The following is a 13,238-nucleotide window of genomic DNA, read 5'->3' on the forward strand; positions in this document are numbered from 1 at the left end:
AAGTGCAGACAAAACAAGGATAACCATTATGATTGAGGAGCTCGTCCAATACCGCATAGCTGACGAGAACAAACTGCGTGTGTTGATGCATGACCAAAGAGCCGTTGTTCCACCCAACACAAGCACAGAGGAGACGAGATCTGCGTGCATCACTTGTGCGCTCGCCTTCTCGCTTTTTCTCTAGGTTTGCGTCATTGATCTTTCATGGTGCCTGACGAGCATGGTGCTTTGCCGGCTGGCCTTAACCTCTTTCCTAACATGGTCCGTTTTCCTCCAATAAGAAATGCATGGTCCTCCCTTGTCACTCTCGCAACACGTAGGAGACCTCCAAATCACCTGATCATTCGCCTCCACCGCGCCGTATTGATCGCAGACATTACTGTCCTCACAGCCCTACGTAGAAGGGTTGCGTGGTATTATTATAAGGATAATAGTTTATGTTATCTACGTCATGGATCAAATACATGTATTCGTCTACGATAGCGATCGGGCTGACGACCCGTTTTAAGAAAAAAATTCAGGCAGCACCCACATCACGACAACTGCCGACGTTAATACGACCAGCAACAATGATCACAACGACGGCTTGATGATGCCGGTATGAAGATAATCAGATGACAAACCTTTGTAAAGACGTCAATGGCGGGACCAAACCGGCATCACGACGACTGCACGATGACGGTGCAATGACGATTCCGAAATGACGACGCTGGTATAATGACGGCTGCGTGACCACGACTCTATGACGACGATGGGGTGTGCACGACGTCACTACGAGAATCGGTAGACGAAGCTGGAATGACGACGACCAAACGATTACGCCGGCATCGCGACCACGCGAGCAAATGCCCAATGGCCCAAGCCACCAGACAAGCTGGGTCTATGGGGCCGGAAACGCGGTTAGAGACAGACACGCACGTAGATAGATTACTGGAAAGTGCGCCAAGTTCATCTTAGGAATGCTAACAACGTTAAAAAGTTCTTAGGCTACAACTGTTCGTTAAAGCAGATGCCAGCTGAACGTGGTTATTATTACCTATTATTAGCACATGCGGCGGCGCGCGAATGCAAACTGCTGCTTGCGAACAAAAGCTTTGCGTATTCGTCCCAAGTTCGGCGACTCGCTTTTCGCAAGTTCCCCACAATGACCATGTTTGCGTCAGTCCCAAAAGAAATACTGCAATCAATATGGAGGTGTACTCATTGAAAGCTAACTTTGCCTCATTATAGACTTTCACTGTCTTTGGAGGAAGCTATATCATTCCACACTATTTATTTTAACGCGGACTGCTTTGAGTTCACCCTACCGGCATTACCTGTTAACGCAGTCAACAGATGACGCGTGCGATGGACTACACTTTCGGTTCTTTCACTTCGTACGTACTAGCTTTGAGTAAACTATGCCACTTTATCGAAATATCGTGTGCATCTTTTATTTATATTATACATCTTCTTTCATCAGGCCATAATTATTTTCTTGTCGATAAAAAACGCGTTTATTTATTGTCTTTCCCAGATTATAAGCACATCCAATCACTTTTTGGAATCAGTTGGTTCGCTTAATGAGAAAAAAGTGCATAGCTATTTCATTTCCAATACTATTCACCCTCAATAACCGCAGTTGTGCTTTCATAAAATTAAAGTTACTTCCATTCCTGCCCGCTCGAAATAAAAACCGGGCATAATGATACATTAGAGGCCATCGTAATTGCCATCAAGCCTGCAAAAAAAAAGAAAGAAAAGCGTCCCGGTATAAAACGAAGTGACGAAGAAGAGAAACGCCACGCCACGAGGACCAGCTAAGGTGTGAGAAGAAGAAGAAAGGAATGCATCGTTTCTCGTGAGGCCTGCACGGGCGAGCACGGACTACGCGAACGCCTGTGTGCCGCCGCAGCAGCTGCCTGCCGAACGAGCCAAGAGCGTACAGGTACGTGACTTCACATGCGTGACTTTAACCGCTTTCTTCGAGGCGGCGTCCGCCTGCAAGCACCACGCGACATGCGTTCGACGTTGACATTCTTTTTTTCTCGCGCGGGCCTCGCCGTGCCGCGCCACTCCATGCGCGGCGTTCCAAATTCTCAGACTATGATATGACCCGCATTCGGGCAGTCGTTGTTCAGCGTGTAGATTTGCGGTCCCTCTTCTCTTTATTGAACTTGCCCTGCGGTTTGAATTTTATTTGTACCTCCTGATATGAGTAGCCAGCAATTTTTTTTTTTCGAGGAACTTTTTTTTTCTACGACGCGCTTTTACGATGCCTACACCTTGCGCGTTTCTGCAGAAGGGTTAACGGCGGGTTGGGTCCCTTCTTCCGCGTTTCTTGCAGCGAACAGGTGAATTGAGTGAGTCAGTTCGACTTACCTTGTACTACTGCGATTTGCTTTTAGCGGTGGCCGAAACTGCTCGCGTTGTTTGAAGCGCATATCCGTATTTCCCCCCCTGTTTCTTCGGACATAGTTCGTGGTCGATGGCTGAGACTGGATGACGATGCCCCATCTTTTTGAAAATCTACGTGCAGCTGGTCCAGGCACATGTCCAACGTTCACAGCACTGCGTCTTCGATTTAATAAAGTATCAGGTTCTTTATTTTGCTTTTATACTTCTTTTCTTCGTGAGATATGTAGCTTTGTTTTGTAGGGCTAGCAGCTATTAGTAGACATGGCCATGGCTGCGGCGCTTCTGCCGGTGGTCTGGTAAATTCTGTTCAAGGTTTGTGTTTCTCATGGATAGTTTTCTGCGTCGCTGCTGTAAACAATATTGTGTTTATTTTCACAGCACACATTTTATGGCCTTCTATAATCTTGTCTCGACACTGTTAGTGTTAGGGTGTGTTGCATTTTGTGCCAACGGTCTCTCTCGTAGTATATTCCTATTAGGCTTTTTCTTTCTTCCATCCCAGATACGGCGCCGACAACTTTACACTTTTATTTTAATACCCTTTCACTTTTGTTTGTTTCCGAGGCCTCGTCCACGCGTTGTGCCTTGTAATCTGGCCAGAACACACGTCAGCTGTCACCTAAGCCCTACTCAGCTGGTGTGGACTTTAGATAATTCGATCTTTGTCTAAATAACTAAACAACTCTGGCCATTACCTCTCATTTCATGTGCCTGAGCCTTAATAAGAATTCATGAAAATAATTTTGTGAAATATTCTTTTTTTGTTTTCTTTTCCCTGCATTTTTTTTTATGATCTGGTGTTCAGTTTACACAGCTTTTTGTTTCGAGACGCTATCCAACTTGACGATTAGCTGTTACCTACTTACACGAACGATCCTAGCATAAGAGCTTCTTTTATGAACACTGATAGCTCTTGCTTTTGACCCTGATTTATATCTTATGGTAAGAATAAAAGTTTTACAGCCGAAAAATAGGGCTGGACTCTGCATTAGCTACAGACTATCAGTGACTTTCATGGCTCGACTATTAATAAAAATTCAGGAACGAATTAAGACTAGCCCCGTTCCATTTTCTTGCCGTGGTTAATCCGGTTTTCTTTGGTACTTCATTCCATTCACCATATCACTTGGTTTACTTCAGAAGCTAATTGAAGGATTTTGTTTGGAAACGTGATAAACCACTATTCTTAGTATTTATTTATTTATTTATTTATTTATTTATTTATTTATTTATTTATTTATTTATTTATTTATTTATGCCCTTGTTCGGCATACATATAAAGCATATTTTTACAATATGTCACCATGCCCCGCCAGACAGTTTCGCTAGGGGCTATGTGTCCTGCTTACCTGAACGTAAGACGCTTATCTACAAGTGCATCTTTCTTAAGTACCATTTTTCTTTACGAATGCCGTGACCGCGATGGTTTGTTAGTGGTTGATGTTAGTGGTTTGTCGCTAGTGCCTACGAATGTGGAAAGGTTATTGCTGTTGGTATGTCGTTTGCAATTGATCAGATAAACTTTCAAGCGATCCACTATTGTTTTATAGAGCTGCCACAGTCCATTCGAAATAGAAGACTTTCTTACAAGCTTCTTGCTTCTATGTTAAGAGTTATCTATCCCCAGATCCGGTATAACTGATTTTACTTTACATTGAGCTGGAAACTGGAAGCTAGAAAGTGATAATTGATGGCTGTCGGACGACACTAAACATGATCCGGTTCAACTTGTTGAGCTACGTGCTTTTTTCGATTCGTGTTTAATTTCTGCATTACTTATGACCCAACTACGCGTAGCCATGCAGTACTCCTGTTTAGCTCCAGCTTTTTTTCCGAAAGGGTGCGAACTTGTGGATCACCACATTACTTGTGACTTATGGCTCGTCCAAGAGCATCGCCCTTTGATTTCGTCGCAGTTGATGTGTACTCACTCAACCCCTTTCTTCAGAACCATCGAGGTTTAACGTACAGTCAACTCGCCATCAACACTTTATACCAGATTACTGAACATCTGACCTGATCGCAACTTACCGCTGCCATCAACGCGTGGCCGTGACAGGGACGCATAGTATAGGGAGTCTAGCTCGAAGGCTACCTCACCGACCTGTGCCTTCGCGCGCTGTGGCCGTATCTGGCGGGGCGCAGGGCGTCAGTCGAGTGCGATGTGCGACAAGGCCGAGCAGGACCCGGAAGCGACTGTACTGACCAGCAACCCGGCCTCAGAGACCGACGAGCGGCAGAGCTCCTATCCGGAGCCTGTGGACACCCTAGGCTCGTCACCAGTGGCGTCAGAGAGGTAATTACCATCCTCTCACTATACGCACGCTCGTGTCCACGCATTTGTGAAGCAACTGTGTCTTAAAGCAAGAATTAACGATGTCATGTTCAATTGTGGGGCTTAACGTCCGAAAACTGCACAGCTGCTTGTTAGCGACGCCATTGCGGCGGGCACCGGAATAATTTTGGCCACCGGGTGTTTTTTAACGCGCACCCGAAACACAGTGCACGAACGTCTTTTGCATCCCGCCTCCATCGGAAGGCGGCCGCCCCTACCGCGAATCGAACGCGCGACATACCGCCCAGCAACGCAACACGCTTCTTTCGCACGCTACATGTTTGACATTCATGATCAGGGTTGTCAGAGCCCTGCCAAAGTTGTTGTCTAAAGAACGTAGAGATATTGTTCTTAGCGAGTTACAAAACTGTTATCACGGGAAGATTGCAAGATTTGTGATATGCAAAAAGTAATAATAATAATAATATATGGGGTTTTACGTGCCAAAACCACTTTCTGATTATGAGGCACGCCGTAGTGGGGGACTCCGGAAATTTCGACCACCTGGGGTTCTTTAACGTGCACCTAAATCTAAGTACACGGGTGTTTTCGCATTTCGCCCCCATCGAAATGCGGCCGCCATGGCCGGGATTCGATCCCGCGACCTCGTGCTCAGCAGCCTAACACCATAGCCACTGAGCAACCACGGCGGGTGTGCAAAAAGTAAAATGCGTTAATAGATCGCTTTTACTTTTATTTTAATTTATTTATTTTTCGATGCCGACGCCTCAGCATCGTGATGCTTATGAGAAAATTACTCAATGATGCAAAACAAAACAAGATGTCATTTTTTTGTCGTATTCGCTTCGCCGTTGCTAGGGCAGAAGTTCAGATAATCTGCAGCCTCATGCTGCGCTTACAAGTCTGAAGTCGCAGCACACAAGCATCCATAATTGTGCGCTGAATGTTTCCTGCGGTCAATCGCTATGATTTGGGTCTGGCTTTCTCTCCTTTCTATGTCCTCCATATGTCATTAGCCTTGTCACACCTCACTCTTCCTTAACACCCTTGATATCGCCCCTCTTTGTGTCATCTGAGCCTGCGTCTCAATATTGACTCGCCTCTCAGAGTTTTCAGAATTTCCTGCTCCACGGCCAATGTACACTGCACTCATCTCACTAGCTCATGGTTCTTCTCGCTTGAGCTAGCTGTCATTCTGGTAATTTCCTACTCAACGACCCTAAGACACTTACGTTACCGTTTACTTGCATTGCGTGCCTGCGAGCTCTTATGCTGCCTTCTATCATAGCTAGCAATAAACGTGAAAACTAAAGACAACATCAGTCCAGTGGTAGCACGTTCATGACAATACACGCGGCCTTTTCCTCTTCTCTGCAGAATCTGGAGTACAGTATGAAATGCTCACCAACGCAATGGCAACGTGCTGCATAAATCCCACTCCATTGCCACGTTGTTTACAGACTATGTTACCTAAAGGACTTCTGAAGGGAAATTACACTATGTGACGCGTACGAGCATTTAAAAAAATCAAAGCTCCTTCCTTAAAGAAAGACGCTTGAACGCGAAGCTTTCTCCCTATGCAAACTGAATCAAAGTCAAAGTCAACGATCACGCAACGAGCCCAAGAAATGCTGAGTGACCCGATGCTATGCATATATGATTTGATTGCTTGTTTAGCATTGTAGCTTTTGAACGTTGAAGTTGAATGAATGCCTATTTCGTTGGGTTGCATAGCCTTTATTTTAGACCATGTAGCCATTCATTACACGCACACACTCACACTTTCACGGATGGCTCTACACTTGCGTACGGCAGCCTCTTCTTCTGCGGTGTGCTGCACCAACGGCCTACCCATGGTGACGGCCAGGAATGCATTGCGTGACGCGCGTAATGCAATGCAGATATATGCATTTCGTCTTGGTAGCGTAGCGTTCGACCATCTTTCTAGGTCCTAAGACGAGCGCGTATTATCGCGCACTTGCTGACTCCAATAAGCAGGGAAGCTCAGCTAATTGCGACAGGGGTGATGCCATGCCTAGCAGACGCATCTTGCGCTTCCAGTGAACTTTGTGCGCATGCGCCACTCTTGCTGAGCTCGTCAGTTCGTGCCGTTATCAGGCACTGAACGGCCGGCCAGTCGACGCTGGCGTGGTACTGCGAAAGTAACTGTAGTGTTCTACGCACATGCGTAAGTTGGCTTTTCTGCAGTGCGTTTTCGGTGCTCACAGACGAATCAGCGAGACGTAGAAAGCTTCGCTCTAAGACAACTATAGTATGCTCGGACATTAACAGGGCTCCTGAATCATCTCGAGATCTTCTACAGCTAAGCTGTAGAAGAAAGCGAGCCTACAATTTTTGTTTTCTTTTCCATGGCGCAGAACGAACAGTCCAAACACAGGGAGCAGTTGCAACAGCGCAAGTTCTTCCAATCCAAGCACAGTAAGCGAGAAACCGCAGTTTTACATCGAGGTGGACGCCAGTTCTATGGTCAACTTGAAAGCCGGAACCCAGTACACATTGGTACCTTTGGATTCGGATCAGGCGACGGCGGCTGCCATACCAACCTCTGGCTCCATTGCTCAGACGCTGTGAGTACTCACATAAAGATGCAACAGTTCTGTTTTTCTATTACACGCGAAAAGTTGCAAGGGCCAATAGCTAGGCTTCTTGCAAATCAGGATTATCTTTCTACAGCTTGACAGAGCTTTACTATTCTCTAATGGTATTTCTAGTATTCTCTATGGTATTCTCTAATGGTATTTCTCTAATTGCAATTCCATGCTAGCGTTTACAGATGCGAACATTGTGACGAATATACACAACCACCGTACTTCTTACAATAAATTTTAGCAATGGTTAGGATGTCTAGCCTAATTTTTGTTAGATATGATGATAGTTGATAGTTCTGATGCTATTAAAATTCGTACACTTTACTCAGTACCAAGTGTTTTGCTGTAAAGATGCTAATCTGAAAATGCGCAGATTTAATGATAATCGCCATGCTTGGAGCGTATCTTTGTCATTTTTCCTACCAGTATAAATCTTTTGTACTTTCTAGGTCAATGCAAAAAACACGTCTCAAAAAATATACTTAGATTCTTGGACATTACGTGCCAAAACCACAATTTGATTATTAAGCACGTGGTAGGAGAGGAACTCCAGAATAATTTGGACCACCTGGGACATACACCAAATGCACGTTGCACTAACAGCTTTTGCATCGTGCTGAAGCACAGCAGCCGCGGCTGTGATTTGACCCCGCACCTTTTGGCTTAGCAGCCCTATGCCGTAGCTACTACGCTACTACGGCGGGTACCTCAAAGGCCGTTCACTGGCGACTCCACATTATGGGTTGATATTTTAGCTGGGCTGCTACACAAGTCGATGCGGTATTTGTACCTTCAGATTTAACTATATATAACACCATTGTACAAAAGCCAAGGTACTTCAACCTCCTTCCCGCCCATCACCTTTCTTGTTTCTTTTTGCATGACATAACTACGCTGTTGTGTTTCGCCACTGTGTTTTGGGGCCGCTCGCTTTCGAAATGACGTCCTAAGGAAAAACTAAATATAATTTTAGAAAGCGACTCGCACATCTCAGTTATGTTCTCCACAGCAGACGCAATGGTGTACATTGGTCTTTGTTCTTGAACTACGTGTTATCTCGCGTGTAACGTCTACCAACATTACGCTGCTAATTAGGATACCACATGTTCATAAACACATCAATGGCTTGCTTGCTAAAAGCGTGTGACAACTACTTCTTTCAGACATCTGTACATTTCAGACACCCGTAGACTAACGTGAAATTTCAATTCATAATAAGTTAACTATTCTAGGAGCGAAGAACATTTGTCAGTTCTGTCATTCACGCGGTAGTAAGTAGCACTGCCAGGATATTATGCGCTGGCTATGTTGTTATCACGCTAACCATTTTTCGTTAAGTAGTCACGATTGGATTTACTTGACTGCCTTTGATAGCGTCGTGAACTGCTAGAGTGCTGTAAGAGCGTCTACGACTCAAATTAATATGTAGTGCGTAAATGTGGAGGCCTTATGGGCTCCACATTTACGGGCTCCACAAATGTGTGTTCTGTATCGCTGAAAAGAGTGTTTCCTCATGCCATATTCCTTCCTAGGTTTACATAGGGCGTTTCTTGCTGTTTCTTGACGTTTCCTTTTTTCTTCTCAGTGCTTGGGGCCGTACACTAGACGGACGATTGCCTGGTGAAGAGCCAACCGGAAACCCTAGAGTCGTCTCGAAGGTAGGGGCAAGTTCTCCTTATTTTAGCGTGACTGATTGATTGATTGATTGATTGATTGATTGATTGATTGATTGATTGATTGATTGATTGATTGATTGATTGATTGATTGATTGATAATTCATTAATAAAGTGATTGATTGATACGTTGGGTTATAGTGGACTGCTCCAGAAGAATTTGGACTCGTTCTAATGCTTTCAATTCCAATTGCAAGAATCGATTCGATGAATTGAGTACATCTCTACAAGACGGCCATATTATTTAAAACAATGTTTTCACCATAGCCCGTTTCCCAGTTGTATATAAATATTTTATCTTCATATAATTGTTATTTCTTTGTCGCCAGTACTTCATTTTATGTTCAGTCACTGTTGCTTTCTCAAGCCTTCAACTTTAACCCAACCGCCATCCACTTCATTCCTATAGTTCTTGTATTCACACCTTCCTTGGTATTGCCGTTCCACTCTTTTTTGTACCGACGTTTTTGTTACGGTGGACGCCACGTTCTTTCTTATAAAGTGTGAGAATGATCTGTTTTAGCTACTGTTACAGTTCCTGAACTGCAATAAACGCAACTCCTGCTCATATGTCCTCGAACTGACATTTCCAGGATGTGGTTGCTCGAAACTGCTTCCCTGGCAGACCTGACATATATCTTCAGATTATCGTTTCTGCTGCTTTTATCTTGAGAATGTTATCCCTGCTAACAATCTGCGTGCTGACATCAATTCACGCGATGAATAAATTCACTTCCACAGAATGGGTTGCGTGAAATGATCCTATAGCCTGTTACAATATCATCATAGCGAGATTTCTACGTCGAAATGGCTCAAAAGTGAAAGTCCATGGTTGAAATGGAGAAAGCTACGTCGTAGGGACGGATGGAGGCTTTTTATGAATAAAACAGCAATCAGTCTAGTCGGTCACTTTTTTTTTTTTTGCGCAGAGTCCCGTGCCTCGCTCCACTGCGATATCCTCGTCTTGTTACGAGACGACAGCCATTCTGCTGTAGTCAACAAACAGGTCAATTCTGCATAGAGCAAATCTTTGTTTAAGAACCATTCTGCATAGGGCAAATCTTGGTTTAAGAACCATCCTGTCGGCTTGCTATTTAAGCTTAGTTGGTGTCTTTTATTGGAAATCATTATTTGCTTCATCTGAATCACTTTGCGGCAAATAGGTAGGTGAGCTTCTTTCTTCATTTCGGGCTTCTTAATGGGAAGAAATGCGCGGCTGATGGTAGAATCAAACTTCTAGCTTCCAGCACAGCAGCCGAATACTCTATTACGTAACGCTCTTCTACAGCGAAGCTGTTCATGCGCACCCGGTGCTGTCGGTGTTGTTCACTAAAACTATCATCATCAGCAATGGCTCGAGCGTCGTCGTCTTCCACAGCTGGCTAGGCTAGCTGGAGCCCCTCGGCGCTACCGCGTCCGTACCACTGCTCCCTCGTTCGTCATCGTCGCCGTCTTCTTCCAGAGCTAGCTCCGTTTCCGGTCGTCGTTCTAGTGTAGAATTTCCCTTCTATTCCGTCGGAATGGGTAGGCCGCGTTTACGGGGTATGAGCCATTGTTTAAGGGGGTATGAGCCATTCAATGTCTCACGTGGCGGAAAGTTTTAATTTTGAAGGTACTTAATTTTGAAGAATCGCAAGCGGCAATGCCAGGCGGATGCTCCTAACCACGCCACCGAGAAAACTCGAGACATCGAACGCAAGCGACGACAGCGGACTGCGGGCGTACCGTCACTGACGTCGTTAGCTGCATCGCTGCCGAACGTGTGCGTAATCTCATTAAGAAACACAAAGACGTCAATCGTCAAACCAATCCAACCAATCGTCAAGTCGATTGCAGCACCCACATCTCCAGTGGTGGGCCTTGCGCCCAATATACGGGGCTTTAGATTAGTGGTTTCGCACATTCAATCCTAGCTACAACTATGGGAAGACCACCAGTAGTGCGTGCCCGTGAGGAACAAACTGCCTACCGCGAGCGTCAGCGAGAGTTGGCTCGTTGGTCAGCGAGAGTTTACTTGTATGGTGTAAGAGCGATCTGTGAGGATAATAGTATAGGTGCACAGGGGGCCAGCAGTTTCGTTTGCACACTGTTTTCGCCATTTAGTTTGCGTTCAAGCGAGAGGCAGCACGAAAGTCAATTCGCTCGCTGCTGCTTCCGCGCTTCCTCCCTCCATTGTTTCGACAGCGAGTTTCCGTAGTCATCAGGTGAGATGTGTTCAGGTTTACTTGAGCGCGCGTGACACCACGCTTCTTAATTTAGTTCGTAAGCGAGTGTTTACAAATTTATACGGCCGATCAAACTACTATCCTTACTTCATATAGCGGTCTGTTAATTTGTTATCGCAATCGATGCTTCGTCCTTCGGGAAAAACTGCAACTTTTTTTTCTTTGTTGTCATATTTACAATTTCTTAAGCAAGCACACCAATAGAAATACGGCGAATAACACACCATCTAGCCGAACTTGAGCTCTCGCGTTCTTTCTAAAGTGTTTTCATCTACGGAAGGTTTTCGGCGCACGCATACTCGCCTCGGGCCAAAGCGAGCTAGCTCTTTGAGAGCAGTTTGGCACGTGCGCCACATACTAGTTTCTGACATTCTTCTCTCGGGGCTTCTAGCACTTCAAGGCACTGCGTTGACTTGTCGCCCAGCCTTCGGAATCAACCAATGTTCCCTAGTCCTTTCCCCATTACAGCTAACACGACAGCGGCTGTGCACCATTGCACCACATTCACGATCAACGTGGATCGAACAGATTTTCTTCGACGGAGCACAAATTTCGACGTCGTTTCAACATAGATTACATGAGAGACATAAGTACGTACGAGTGTGTAAACACTTCGTCGCAGGTGACGTGACAATCCCCGTGTTTCTCGCTTAAGCTCCTCCAGTACCTACAACTGCGGACTATCCAACAATCGACATGTCGAAAGCTCGCGTAGAATGGTCAGAGCATAAACCATGCCGTGACTGTCGTACGAGTGCCGTCGTACGAGTATCGTCGCCGTCGTCCTCGTCTGGCTGCTGTCGTTGCAGACGCGTAAGCTCGCATCACGCGCACCAACTGCTCGGTTTTCACAAATACGTTCGTCTCCCTAGTAGCGCTTTGCGGAAGCCCAAACAATGCTGGATAGCTAGCCACCTGCAAAACGTTCCATATAACAGCAATTCCAACAGGGCGTGGGATCTGTATTGCTTTTTTTTATGATAACTACTCGGATTTTAATTGCGTCCACCGTGTGCTTTGCTAGTCGCTTTTTTTGTAAGCGTTAGGTGACATTCCCATTAAAGTGGTGCTAAAGCTCTTTTGGAAACGGGGCTAATAAACCGTATTTACCTTCGCGACTGCTTGATCGAAGCCTGATCACGTGAGCCTGAGACTCGGGCTATCAAGACAGCGTCTCAATGACAACAATGACGGCACTGTGATAGTTTGAACACAAATTTCGATGCGTTGTAAGGTCGCCGTTAACGCGTGAGGCAAATTTGGGCACTTTCACGCGCTGGGAACGTTTTGCGTTTTGCATCGGATGGCGCTAGATCGTGATCTCTGGTGAGCATGCTCGGAGCGCATCTGCCAGCGTCGGTGTGGCCTTTCAAGACGCCAGCTGCTTGGGCCTCTCACAAAATTAAGCATTTCGAGACATTAGACACGCACCTGCACTTTGATTTGTGCAACCAGACTGAGTCCATGCTTAATGAAGGTAGCCGAGAATTGCACGCGTACGTGAGCTCGTGCTCGTAACTGCCCAGTCACATATGAAAAATGCAATTACCTACTCAGCTGAAGCACGACGTTCGTGCATAGATCAGCGAAGGACGTCGTCTCGAGATCACACCGTGTTACACTAAAGGCTAGTCCATCAGCTGGTTACGTCGTGTTGTCTGCTGCTGGCTACAAACGTTCTAGCACTGGTTCCCCGTTATTGATCCACGTGGAAGGAAATGCAATGTCTCTACACTGACTCCACTGCAAGTCGAGCGAGAACCTCCGCGTTTATAAAGCAGTGAACGCCAGAAATGAACCTCCCGTCATCAACGAACTGCCCGTCATCAATGAAAACAAAGAAAAGACCGTGTCGTAGTAACGTACAGCTGGCGTGCGATGGTGGCAATAGCTCCTCAAAGGAACATTTGATTTCCAGCAACTCCTCTCCTAAAAATGTATTCAAGTACTTCAGGTAGGAGGATATGCGCAAAGTACGACCCCTTAATGTCAAGCACCTTCCATGAATATGCAAACGCAGGTTCATTATCTTTTCAG

The 13,238-nt window shown here is 45.6% G+C and overlaps 1 protein-coding gene across 3 annotated transcripts in view; it reads left to right on the plus strand.

Annotated features, from left to right (window-relative positions):
- The first annotated feature begins 1,768 nt into the window (after window positions 1-1,768).
- LOC135898904 (uncharacterized) overlaps window positions 1,769-13,238 on the plus strand; it is a 32,024-nt gene continuing 20,554 nt past the window's right edge. For all 3 annotated transcript variants that reach the window (XM_065428122.2, XM_065428124.2, XM_065428123.2), the window contains exons 1-4: window positions 1,769-1,927; window positions 4,543-4,693; window positions 7,072-7,281; window positions 8,888-8,960. In XM_065428122.2, the coding sequence (XP_065284194.2) occupies window positions 4,560-4,693; window positions 7,072-7,281; window positions 8,888-8,960 (417 nt within the window). In that variant the 5' untranslated portion in view covers window positions 1,769-1,927; window positions 4,543-4,559. The remainder of the gene's footprint in view (window positions 1,928-4,542; window positions 4,694-7,071; window positions 7,282-8,887; window positions 8,961-13,238) is intronic.

This window comes from Dermacentor albipictus, chromosome 3, assembly GCF_038994185.2.
Source record: "Dermacentor albipictus isolate Rhodes 1998 colony chromosome 3, USDA_Dalb.pri_finalv2, whole genome shotgun sequence".
Classification (NCBI taxonomy): Eukaryota; Metazoa; Arthropoda; class Arachnida; order Ixodida; family Ixodidae; genus Dermacentor; species Dermacentor albipictus.